The sequence below is a fragment of the Passer montanus genome, unplaced genomic scaffold (genome assembly GCF_014805655.1).
Source record: "Passer montanus isolate IOZ18808 unplaced genomic scaffold, ASM1480565v1 scaffold156, whole genome shotgun sequence".
NCBI classification, from domain to species: domain Eukaryota; kingdom Metazoa; phylum Chordata; class Aves; order Passeriformes; family Passeridae; genus Passer; species Passer montanus.
Genome location: NW_024362716.1, coordinates 274,860 through 285,927, shown reverse-complemented (window position 1 = coordinate 285,927; position 11,068 = coordinate 274,860). Strand labels below are relative to the sequence as shown.

General features: G+C 68.6%; 3 protein-coding genes across 4 annotated transcripts in view; 1 reads left to right on the top strand and 2 right to left on the bottom strand.

Annotated features, from left to right (window-relative positions):
* SSBP4 (single stranded DNA binding protein 4) overlaps window positions 1-2,752 on the bottom strand; it is a 4,804-nt gene extending 2,052 nt beyond the window's left edge. The window contains exons 1-3 of the mRNA XM_039702473.1: window positions 2,696-2,752; window positions 1,490-1,562; window positions 1,322-1,383 (exon numbers count right to left, since the gene is read on the bottom strand). Of these exons, the coding sequence (XP_039558407.1) occupies window positions 1,322-1,383; window positions 1,490-1,562; window positions 2,696-2,751 (191 nt within the window). The 5' untranslated portion in view covers window position 2,752. The remainder of the gene's footprint in view (window positions 1-1,321; window positions 1,384-1,489; window positions 1,563-2,695) is intronic.
* Window positions 2,753-2,882: 130 nt separating this feature from the next.
* On the top strand, window positions 2,883-6,412 carry LRRC25 (leucine rich repeat containing 25). Its single transcript, XM_039702435.1, has 3 exons — window positions 2,883-3,785; window positions 3,965-4,783; window positions 5,346-6,412. Exons 1-3 carry the CDS (start codon window positions 3,613-3,615, stop codon window positions 5,458-5,460), a joined length of 1,107 nt encoding a protein of 368 aa, XP_039558369.1. The 5' UTR covers window positions 2,883-3,612; the 3' UTR covers window positions 5,461-6,412.
* Window positions 6,413-6,752: 340 nt separating this feature from the next.
* Window positions 6,753-10,125, bottom strand: GDF15 (growth differentiation factor 15). 2 transcript variants are annotated; one of them, XM_039702430.1, is made up of 3 exons: window positions 9,905-10,125; window positions 9,245-9,631; window positions 6,753-8,555 (listed from the first exon to the last, which is right to left on the bottom strand). In XM_039702430.1, the coding sequence occupies exons 2-3, from the start codon at window positions 9,561-9,563 to the stop codon at window positions 7,759-7,761; spliced, it is 1,116 nt and encodes a 371-aa protein (XP_039558364.1). In that variant the 5' UTR covers window positions 9,564-9,631; window positions 9,905-10,125; the 3' UTR covers window positions 6,753-7,758. The 2 variants fall into 2 exon arrangements, with proteins under 2 accessions (XP_039558364.1, XP_039558365.1); XM_039702431.1 differs by having other exon boundaries at window positions 9,245-9,628.
* Window positions 10,126-11,068: the final 943 nt, after the last annotated feature.

The window sequence follows — 11,068 nt, the reverse complement described above, 5'->3', positions numbered from 1 at the left end:
GCCATGGGGGGCTCGGGGGGCTCCCCCCCGGCTGTGCCAGGCTGCAGCGCCATGGCAACGCGGCCTGACCCGCGCCGCGGCCCCGGCGGCACCGGCACCGCCAGCCTCATTAATTCATTAATTCATTAATTCCGGCACGGCAATCAGCGCCGCAGGGCCGGGGGCGGCGGGGGGGGGGTCCTGCTGGAGCCCCCCCGGCGCCAGGGCGGCGGGGGGGGGGGTCCTGCTGCAGCCCCCGCGGCGCCAGCGCGGCCCCAGGGACCCCCAGGGACCCCACAGGACCCCAGAGACCCCCACAGGGACCCCCACGGGACCCCACAGGGACCCCAGAGACCCCCACTGGGACCCCACAGGAACCCCAGGGACCCCCACGGGACCCCCCGGGGGTCAGGGGTTTCCTGGGGGCAGCAGCTCGGCGTGGGCCCTGCAGGGTCCTGGGGCATGGAGGGTCCTGCAGCCCCCAGAGCCCCCCCTGTGGCACTCTGGGTGTCCCCCCAAGGGACAGGGACCCCCCCCCAGCACCCCGAGGCTTTCTGCACCCCAGGGGGGCACAGCATCCCACAGCATCCTACAGCATCCTGCAACACCCCACAGCTTCCTACATGATCCTAGAGCATCCTACAACATCCTACAGCATCCCACAGCATCCCACAGCTTTCTACAACATCCCAGAGCATCCTGCATCACCCCACAGTCTCCTGCATGATCCCACAGCTTCCTGCATCCCGTGGGGCTGTGAACCCTGCACCCCCCCCAGCCTCACCCTACACCCCACAGCACCCCGGGGACCCCTCCCCACCCCGGGGACCCCTGCCCACCCCGGGGCACGGTGCCCCCGCAGCCCTGGCAGGGGCAGGACGGGGCCACCGGGGGCTGCTGACCCTGTGCCAACCCTGAACCCCCCGAGCTGCTCTGGGGGGGTCCCCTCAGTGTGGGGGGGGTCCCAGTGAGCCCCATTCCTGCAGTGACACCGCTGGGGAGGGGGTGAGGAGGGGTGACCCCCCCCAGAGCCGAGCCCCCCCACACCCTCCTGGGGGTCCCCCCAGCGCGGGGGTCCAGCCCCGGGGCCGGGAGCCCCCCCAGCTCCTCTCCCGGTGCCAAATTGGATCCATCTGGAGCAGCCGGGCGGGGGGGCCGGGCCGGGAGGGAAGGGGGGGCCCCCAAATCGCTGATGGGAAAAGCAGAGGGACAGGTTTATGGGGTACGAGGTGATGTGGGGGCAGAACGGGGCGGGGGGCGGCTCCCAGACCCCCTCCCAGCCCTTCTGGCACAGGAATGAGGGGGGGTCCCCCCTTTCCAGCCCCCCCAGACCCCAACTCACCACCACCAGGAGTGCAGGAAGCCGGGGGGCTCCCCCAGCGTGATGTTCTTCTCCCATCGGATCTGGGGGGCGACACGGGGGGGTCAGACCCCCACCCGGGGTGGGAGGGGCTCCAGGATCCCCCGTGGGTGCCATGGGGGGGTCGGGGGTGCCGCCCCCTCCCCTTACCTCCGACAGGAAGGTCTGGGCGGATTTCTGGGCCCCCACGTGCAGCAGGTACTCGTAGACATAGAGCGCCAGCCTGGGGGGACAGCACGGGGACAGGGACACTGTGAGGGACCGGCCACCCCCCCGGGGACATCCCCACCCCCCGGGGACCCCGCGGGACAGCCAGGACGGAGCCCCCCACTCAGTGCAGAACTCACGAGGGAGGCTCGCTGTCACCTCCCTGCGAGGTGACACGGGTGGCACCGGGTGACACCCACCGGTGGCACCGCCGGGGTGGCTCCAGGACAGGCGACACGACCCACGCAGGATGTGGCTCAGGGCCGGGTGCCACCACGCGTGTCCCCCGGGGCTCCGTCCCCTCCCGGGACCCGCGGGGGTCACAGCCCCGGGGGGGCCGCGGTGGCCTCGGGCACGGGGACCCGGCAGGACGGGGACAGCGGGGAGGGCGGGTCACCGTGCTGGGCACCGGGAGCCCCGGTGCGTTCCGGTCCCCGCTGCCCCGGGGGACGGCACGGCCGGGGAGGGCTCCCGGTGCCCTCGGGGATGCTGCGGACCGGGCACGGCCCGGCGGCCGCGGTGCCACCGCGGGTCACGGTGCGCCGGGGCTCAGCCCGGCTCCCGGTGCCCCGGGGGATGGCACGGCCGGGGAATGGGCATCCGGGCTGCCGGTGCCCCCGGGGATACCGGGCAGATCAGCCCGGGTCGCGGTGCCCTCGCAGCTCCCGGTGCCCCAGGATGTGGCAATACCCGGGGGGCACATCCCGGCTCCCGTTACCCCGCCGTGATCGCGACTCCCGGTGCCCCGGGGGATGCCAGGGACGTCGGCACATCGCAGCTCCCGGTGCCCCGGGGGATAGCACGGACCGGGGGGCTCATCCTGGCTCCCGGTGCCCCGGGGGCTGCCGCAGACCGGGGGGCTCGCCCCGGCTCCCGGTGCCCCGGGGGATGCCGCAGACCGGGGGACTCGCCCCGGCTCCCGGTGCCCGGCTGACCCCCGCCGCTCCCGCTGCCCCGCGGCTGCCGGTGCTCCCCGGCGGGGCGGGGCCGGGGGGTCCGCCCGCCCCCCGATCTCCCCCCGCTTTTCCCGCTGTCTCCCCCCCAGCCCTCTCCCTTCCTTCCCGCTCCGTCCCCGCTCCCCCGGCGCCCGCCCCGGCAAAAACTTCCGCGCCCCGGCCGTCCCCCGCCGCCGCCCGGCGCCGCACTCACTTCTCGCGGGCCTGGCCGTCCGAGGGCACGCCGGAGCCCTTGCCCTTGGCGTACATGAGGGGACACGAGGGGGGTGGGCAGCCAGGGATGGGGGCACACGGGGGGTCAGGGACACGAGGGGGCGAGTTAAAGGGGCAGCGGCACGAGGGGACGCGGGCGCGGAGGGACACGAGGGGGTGGCACCGACACGGGGGGTGCAGGGGGTGACATGTGGCAGGGTGGGCACGGAGGGACACGGACATGAAGGGGTGGACATGGGAGGGGGGACACGGGGGACGCGGATGTGACAGGGTGGACACGGACACGATGGGGTGGACTTAAAGGGGCAGCGACACGAGGGGAGGGGGACAGGAGGGACACGGAGGGGCGCAGGGGGGTGGCCACAGACACGCGACACACGGGGACACGGATGTGACGGGTGGACGCGGACACGACGGGGGGGACACATGGCAGGGGTTGGGCACACATGGACACGGAGGGACACGCGGACACCACAGGGGGACACACGGACAGGGACGGGAGCGGGGAGTCACGGAGGGACTCGGACACCAGGGGGCGGACACGGACACGGTGTGACACCGCGGGGACGCGGTGGGGACACGGAGGGACGAGGATGGACACAGCGGGGTGGCCGTGGGGGGACACGGACACCGGAGGGGGCTCGGACACGGGGAGGGGACACGAACACGAGGCACTCGGGACACTGAGACGGAGACACGGGGAGGCGACACCGGCGTGGGGACAGCCACCGTGCCAGGGGACACAGCCACAGAGCCCCCTGACTCCCACCGGCCCCGGGGTCCCCTCACACTCGGGGGGTCCCTGTGCTGCCGCGGGGGGGGTCTGTGTGCTCACGAGCGTGTCCCCCACCCCTCGGGTCACCGGGGTCACCGGGACCCTCAGCCAGCGCCAGGGGGATGCTCAGCACCCCAGAAAGGACCGGGGGGTCTGGCAGGGTCAGGGGGTGCCGAGGTGGGGGTGCTGCCCCCCTGCCCCCCCCGGGGCCGGCTACGCCCTGGCAGGGTGACACGGGACAGCCGGACCCGCCTGTTCCTCTTCCCCACACCAGGCAGCGGCGGCCGGAGCGCAGGCGAGTGGGGCTGCGGGGGCTGCGAGGGGGAAGGGGGGCAGGAAATGCCCCGCTGGGACCCCCAGGAGCTGCCCAGCATCGGGGTGGGGGCCGGACTGGGCCGCACTGGTTTGCACTGGGAGGGGGGGTCCGCTGGCCGTGGGGGTCCTGATCCCGTTTCCCACCCGGCTCCGCTGCAGGGGAAGGACCATGGGGGTCCCTGCGGCCCCGCTGCTGCTGCTGCTGCTGCCGCTGCCCGCGAGCCCCTTCCTCATCGTGTCCCCGTGTTTCCCCTTGGTGCTGAACTTCTCCGATGAGCTGGACCTGAGCAACAGGAGCAGCGGCTGTGCCGAGCTGGACTGGAGCCCGTTCGGGCGGCAGCGGCGGCTGCTGCTCAGGAACAACGGCATCGAGGCGCTGAGCCCCTCGGCCCGCCTGGGGCCGCGCCTGGAGGAGCTGGACCTGGCGGGGAACCGGCTGCGGGAGCTGCCCCGCGGCTTCTTCAGCAACGCCACGGCGCTGCGGAGCCTGAGCCTGGAGGGGAACCCCCTGCCCGCCGTGCCCCCCGCCGCCTTCCAGCCCGCGCTCAGCTCCCTCACCGTGTCGTGCCGCTGCGACCTGCTGGGCACGGTCCTGGCGCCCTGTGCCCGCCCGGGCATCGCCTGCCTGTGCCTCACGTCCCGCCGGCATCCCTTCAACGTCACGGAGTTCCACGGCCGGGAGTGCGGGCCCGGCGCGGGGCTGGTGGCCGCGGTGGCCGCGGCGGTGGCCGCGCTGGTGGCCGCGCTGGTGGCCGCGGTTCGGTGCCGGCGGAGGAGAGCGGGAGCCGCGGTGGGCGGCGCGGGCAGGGGGAAGCCGGAGCCCGCTGGAGACCTGCGGCAGCCGCGCTACATCAGCCGGGACACCGGGAGCGGCGGCGGCACCGACAGCCCCGACTACGAGAACGTGTTCGTGAGCCCCGGCAGGGCCCCGGGCGGCCCGCGGGGATGGGCACCGGCCGGGCGGGAGCCGCGCTGCAGGTGAGGCTGCGGAGCAGGGAATGGGCACCCGGGGGCTCCATCCCTACCTGCCGGGCTGTGCCCTGCCGGGCTGTGCCCTGCCGGGCTGTGCCCTGCCGGGCTGTGCCCTGCCGGGCTGTGCCCTGCCGGGCTGTGCCCTGCCGGGCTGTGCTGCCCCGTGCGGCCTCATCCCCCTCCATCCTGTGCAGAGCCCGCCCTCCCATCCATCCCTTTCCATCCATTCTCAGCCCAGCCCCTGCTGTGCCATCCTATCCTGTTCATCTTTTCCATCCTTTCCATCCCATCCATCCCTTTTCCTATCCATCTCTTTCCATCCCATCCATCCATCTATCCATTCATCCATCCATCCATCCATCCATCCATCCATCCATCCATCCATCCATCCATCCATCCCAGCCCATTCTCTGGCATTCCATGCTGTGCCATCTTTTCCTGTTCATCTTTTCCATCCTTTCCATCCCATCCCATCCATCCCTTTCCACCCCATCCATCCCATCCCATCCCATCCATCCCACCCATCCACCCCACCCCGGCCCTCCCCCTCCCTGACCCTCTGTCCCAGCCCCCAGGTCCTGCTGGACGAGGATTATTTCCTGGAGAGCGATGCCGGGGACCAGCCCATCTACGCCAACACGCTGGGCCCCACCGAGGACATCTACATCATCGCTGAGCAGTGAGGGGCCGGGGCACTGCCGGGACCCTCTGTGCCCCTCCCCGGCTGTCCCCCGGCCCGGAGGGACAGGGACAGTCCCCTGGGCAGGGGCACACGCACACCCCGCTTTTTGCAGGGGGTTTTTTTGGCAGCCCCGGCCGCTCCTCCGCCCCAGTTCTCAGGCGGAGCCGGGGGCTGAGCTGGCGTTTCCTGCCGGGGCTGCGGCCACCGACCGCGGGGACAGCGGGTGCCACATCCGCCACCGGGGCCTGGGGACGGCGCTGGCCCGGGCCGGCTGCAGCGGGGCTGGGCTCGGCCCGGCTGGGCTGGGGCTGGGCTCAGCATTGGCTCAGCCGGGCTGGGCTCAGGACTGGAGCTGGGACTGGACTCAGCCTGGCTGAGCTTGGCCTGGCTGAGCTGGGACTGGGCTCAGCATTGGCTCAGCCAGGCTGGGTTCAGCTCTGGAGCTGGGGCTGGGCTCAGCCTGGAGGAGTTGGAGCTGGGCTCAGGACTGGCTGAGCAGGGCTGGGCTCAGCCTGGAGGAGCTGGGACTCAGCTTAGCCTGGCTGATCTCAGCCTGGCTGAGCTGGGGCTGGGCTCAGTTCTGGAGCTGGGACTGGGCTCAGCATTGGCTCAGCCAGGCTGGGTTCAGCTCTGGAGCTGGGGCTGGGCTCAGCCTGGAGGAGTTGGAGCTGGGCTCAGCCTGGCTGAGCTCGGCCTGGCTGAGCGGGGCTGACCCTGGCCTTGGCTTCCTCTTCCCCTTTCTGGGCCGACGGAGACGGGGCTGTGCGCTGGCGGTTGGGGACATCCGGTGGCACCTGCTCAATCTTTTCCTGCTAAATCTGCCGCTTTGGGGAACAAAGAAAAAGCTCCTTTTAAAAATCCTCCTGGTGACACCCCGAGCTGTTGGGACACAGGGACTCCTGGGTGTCCCCCAGTCCCTGGGAGGCTTCATTAAATGGTTGAATTATCTCTAATTACCTGCACAGCTCGTGGTCTGTGGGAAGCCCTGGGCAGGATGTGGGGTTTTCCTGGGGGCTCCCAGGGTCTGTGTCCCCAAAGTGGGGGTCCCAAGGGGCCAAAAGCCAGGTGTCTCCTGTCCCTGTCCCCAGAGAGGCCATGTCCACACCTTGCATCCCTCAGTCCCTGGTCCCCAAAACCCCCACCCCAGAGCAGAGACCCCACGTCCCACCTGCCCCAAGCCCAGCAGGAGCTGCTGAGGGACTGGGCAGCCCAGGACACCCCCAGGTCACACTGGGAGAGGGGACAGCAAGGATTTGTGACCAGCAGAGCCACCCCACGGAGCCACGGGGAGGCCTTGGGGACGCCGTGTGTGCCACCAAGCCCCCAGGGGGGTTCCCCCATCCCTCTGGTGCCCACGGGGTCCCAGGGCTGGAGGCACCTGGAAGTGGGGCAATGGTCACCTCCCAGCTGGACGTCACCCCCAGGGGTCAGAGCTGTGCCCAGCGCCCTTCCCAAGGACACAAACAACTCAAAGGTCTCTGGGAGCAGTGCCCAGGCATTACTCACACGCTGGCACTGCAGAGCCGTGAGGATTTACCAGCAAATCCACAGGGAGGCAAATCCCAGGGGAGCTGAGGGTCCCAGGAGCAGGGGTCCTGTCAGAGACCCCCCAGGTGTGCAGGAGGAGCAGCCAGAATCCCCGTTACAATCACTTTATTCATTATTTTTACATCCTTCTGGTTTTATAGAAATATATAAATTAGAAAACCACAAAACCCTTCCCTCTTTCCCTCCCAAAAAAAAAAAGGATATTTTGCTATAAAATACAATAAGTTAGAAATAAATAACTGGGTTGCATAAATAAGTCTCTGAGCAGAGAAGGTTTGGAGTGGGACATGGACACCTGGGCACGGACCCACCCCAGCCCTTCGGGGTCTCTTGGGTGGGAAGGATCCACCTGCACAACAAAATATGGATTTAAAGTAGAGAAGAGCCAGGGGAATAAGTTATTTTGGTAGAGAGGTCACAACTGGAGATGCTGGGGCTGAGCTGGGTGACAGAGCTGGAGACCCCAGGGCTGAACAGAGCCAGGGCTGGCGTGGAGTCACTTGGTGCCACAGGATTTGGGGATGCTGGAGCTGGAGACCCCAGGGCTGAGCTCAGTGATGGATCCAGGGCTGGTGTGGATTCGTTTGGTGTCACAAAACCTGAATTTTGGGATGCTGGAGCTGGAGACCCCTGGCTGAGCTCAGTGCTGGATCCAGGGCTGGAGTCCCTCGGTGCCACAGGATTTTGGGGTGCTGGAGCTGCCAGGAGCCAGGACGGCTCTGCCCCAGCGGGACGGGCAAAGCCGGAGCTGTCAGGCACAGTGGCACCTGGTGACCAGCATGTCCTCAAAGAGGCTGGACACCAGCCTGCCCTCGCTGTCCAGGTGCATCAGCACCATGGGGTCGTACCCCGCGGGGACACAGCAGGGCGGGGGCGCAGCCTTGGACAGGGAGTGCACTCTGGATTTGATCTGGGCGTGCATGCTGGCCGGTTTGTAGTTGTGGGGGCAGGAGCCCTCGCAGAACCTCATGTAGTAGCTGTTGGGGGCGATCACCCAGTCCGACCAGCCGATGTCCTGGAAGGAGACCTTCAGCGACTTCAGGCAGCACTTCCCCTCGCTCCTCCCGCACTCCTCCTCCAGCCCCCGGGCTCTCCTGGCCGCCCGAGGTGCCTTCTCCAGGGTTTCCACCTCCAGCACCAGCGTGTCGCCCCCGGAGGTGGCCAGGGCAGCCGAGATGTCGGTGTTGAACTCCAGCTCCAGGCGCAGCGCGGCCTCGGGCCCCTCCGCCCAGGGCTGGATGGCTGCTGTCAGGTCCAGGCTGCGGGAATCCGGCCGCAGCTCCTGGCTGCGCAGGAGCTGGGGGGTGCCCTCAGCCCCCCGCAGGGTGGAGATGGTGACCCGCGGTGGCACCGAGGCGCCGGGAGGGGACAGCGGCCGCTGCAGGAGCTTCAGCTCCGCCTGCACCACGCGGAGCTGCCGGTGGAAATCCGCCGTGCGGGACAGCAGGAGGTGGTAGCGGTAGGGACCCAGGGCCTCCCGGTGTCCCTGGGCGTCGCGGTGGCCTTGAGGGTCCTCGTGTCCCTCGGGGATGTCCGGCCAGCGCAACACTGCGGGGACAGAGGTGACAGCTGATGTAAGAGACGGTAATTAAATTAATTCCTCAGCAGCGCTGGGAGCAGCTCCGGCCAGGCAGCCAAGGATTTGCTTCCAGGGAATCACCCACACCCAGCATCCCACCGCAAATTCCAGCATCCCATCCACTCCTGGAGCCCCGGGCTGGAGGGTCTCAGTTTTCCTGGTGCCAGAAAAGGCGTCCCGGGACCCACTGGAGCACCCAGCCCGCGACTGTCCCCACCCAGCCCAAGCAGCAGGAGGGGAATTATTTAAATTATTTCATTTAAATTTTAATATTAATTAATTAATGTAATTATTTAATTCCCCCCCAGACGCAGATAAACCCCCAAACTGGAGCTGGGGATCGGGGAGATGGCACCTCACTTCTTCCTCCCGCTCACCCCAAACCCCTCGAGCCCCACTCCGAGCCCCCGAGCTGCCTCTGATCAAAGCTTCCACCCCAAACCCCTCTGATTTTTTATGGTTTTAAGCAAAACGTCTCCAGCGCCGGCTCCTCCCCGCTCCCAGGGCCAAGGAAGGAGCAGGACAAGGACGAGCGCGGCCCCGTGCTGCATGCCCGGTCATGTCCCCAGGCACGGGGGTGACACTCCCGAGGGCGCGACACACACGCGTGTCCCTGGCCCTGAGGGACGGGGGGTGACCCGGAGCCACGGCCACTTACAGGTGGGGGTCAGGCGGTGCAGCCGCCGGCTCCTGGGCACGGCTTCCTCCTCCTCCTCCTCCTCCCGGCTCCAGTTCCCCGCCAGCTCCGCAGCTCTCTGCCGGTAGAGCCGCTGCGCTCTCCGGATGCTCTCCTGGTCCAGCTGGCGGCGGGCGGCGGGGGGAGCCGGCATTCCCAGCCGCTCCAGGATCTCCTTTTTGACGGCTTCCAGCTGGAAGCGGTCCTGGTCCCACGTGTGGGGCCGGCAGTCCGCGGCCGAGAGGAGCAGCAGGAGCTGCAGGCAGGTGAGGGCGGCCGCGGGCATCGCTGCGCTCGGCATCCCGCACAAACCCCGCGGCTTCGGGGCACGATTCGCTCCCAGCTCTTCCGCAGAGCCCGGACGTGCTGCTGCCAGGGGGATGAATGAATGAAGAGGACCAGAGCTGCCTTTATAGGAGCCGAACTTTGCCCGCCCTCCGTCCCCCCTCCCCGGAGGGTGACGCCGGAGAAAACTCCCAGCAGGAATCTCTCCTCTCCGCTGGGATTTCCACCAGGAGCTCCGGGATGATGTCTAAGCTAGTTTGCAGATGCAGAGATAAAAAACATGGAATTCTCCTTTTCAGACCCAAACCTTTCCCTTGTAGCTCCCGTTTTCCCCGCGGCCCGGGGAATGCCCCTCACCTGCGCTGGCGATGGAGAGGGGATGATGCGCGAGGCGGGAGCGCTGCAGGCAGCATCCCAAGCACGGATCCCCATCCTCGCATCCTCAGCCACCTTTCCTGCCCGGCACCTCGCGGGTCGGGTCGCCGCTGTCGCGACCGCCCCTTCCCAAAATCGCAGCGGAGCGGGCAGGCGGCTCCCGCGGGGCGTGTGGCCGGGGCGGGGGAAGATCTGCCCGGACCTTGTCCCACCGGACAGGTGCGCCCGGGGGATGGGTTCCTACCGAGCCGGGAGCGTTCTGAGGCAACCGTGGCCGGGGTTACGTCATCCCGAAGGGAGGCAGCCGGGATGGAGCCGGGCACGCCGGTGGCACGGGTCCAGCGGGGCCACGTGTGCCGGGCAGCACCGTGCCAGAGCGGGGCTGGGCAGGAGGAAATCCAGCGTGGGGACGACCCCCAGGGTGGGCACAGCACCGCCCCTCTCCCAGCTTGGCTCCTCAGGGATGCTTGGAGCAGAAAACGCGAGCGGAGGGATGAGGAGCTGCGGGTCGCGGGGGGGAACGGGCCGGTGCCCCGGGGCAGGCGAGGCCGTTCCCGGTGTCCCGAGGTCGATCCAGGCGGCCGCGCTGCAGCTGCGCTCCCGCCGGGGAGGAACGCGCGCTAATCCCGGGATTTGGGGCTCTTTGTCCCCGCTCCTCCGCGGGACTCACTCCAGCCCTGCCCCGGCTTTTCTCAGCCGCTTGCTCAAGGGGTTGCCTGAGGCAAAGCCGAGCGTTTCACCCTAAAACGCGGGGAAGGAGAAGTTTGTCGGGGTGACCGGGGTCACGGGAGGGGATTGCCCCGGCCCTGGCTCCGCTGCCCTGCTCTGGACCCGTCCTTGCAGAGGATGGGTGAGGAGGAGCAGGAACCCCCAGGTCCCCATGTCACTGCTTTTCCCTTCCCACCTCGGAAGGAAATCCCACGTGGGGCTCACAGGGAAAGCTCAGGTTTATCTCCAGGGCTTGATCCCACGCGGATTTGGGCACCAGGAGTGGGCCATGACCCATCCCTCCAGCTCCCCTCCTGGAGCACCTTCCCGGAGGGAATTCCCAGAGCCCGAAGGCTGCTGTGATTCCTCTCCCAGGGATTTCATCAGCCAGGGTGACTGCAGCCCCCCAGCCCCCCAAATCCAGGGAGGAAAGGAGAG

Excerpts from the sequence above, each read along its gene's own strand:
- LRRC25 (XM_039702435.1), top strand. The coding sequence starts at position 3,613 with ATGCTCAGCACCCCAGAAAGGACCGGGGGGTCTGGCAGGGTCAGGGGG. Across the intron at positions 3,786-3,964 it reads CAGCGGCGGCCGGAGCGCAG|GGGAAGGACCATGGGGGTCC; the intron begins GCGAGTGGGGCT and ends GCTCCGCTGCAG. Across the intron at positions 4,784-5,345 it reads GGGCGGGAGCCGCGCTGCAG|CCCCCAGGTCCTGCTGGACG; the intron begins GTGAGGCTGCGG and ends CCTCTGTCCCAG.
- GDF15 (XM_039702430.1), bottom strand. The coding sequence starts at position 9,563 with ATGCCGAGCGCAGCGATGCCCGCGGCCGCCCTCACCTGCCTGCAGCTC. Across the intron at positions 8,556-9,244 it reads GCACCGCCTGACCCCCACCT|TGTTGCGCTGGCCGGACATC; the intron begins GTAAGTGGCCGT and ends CTGTCCCCGCAG.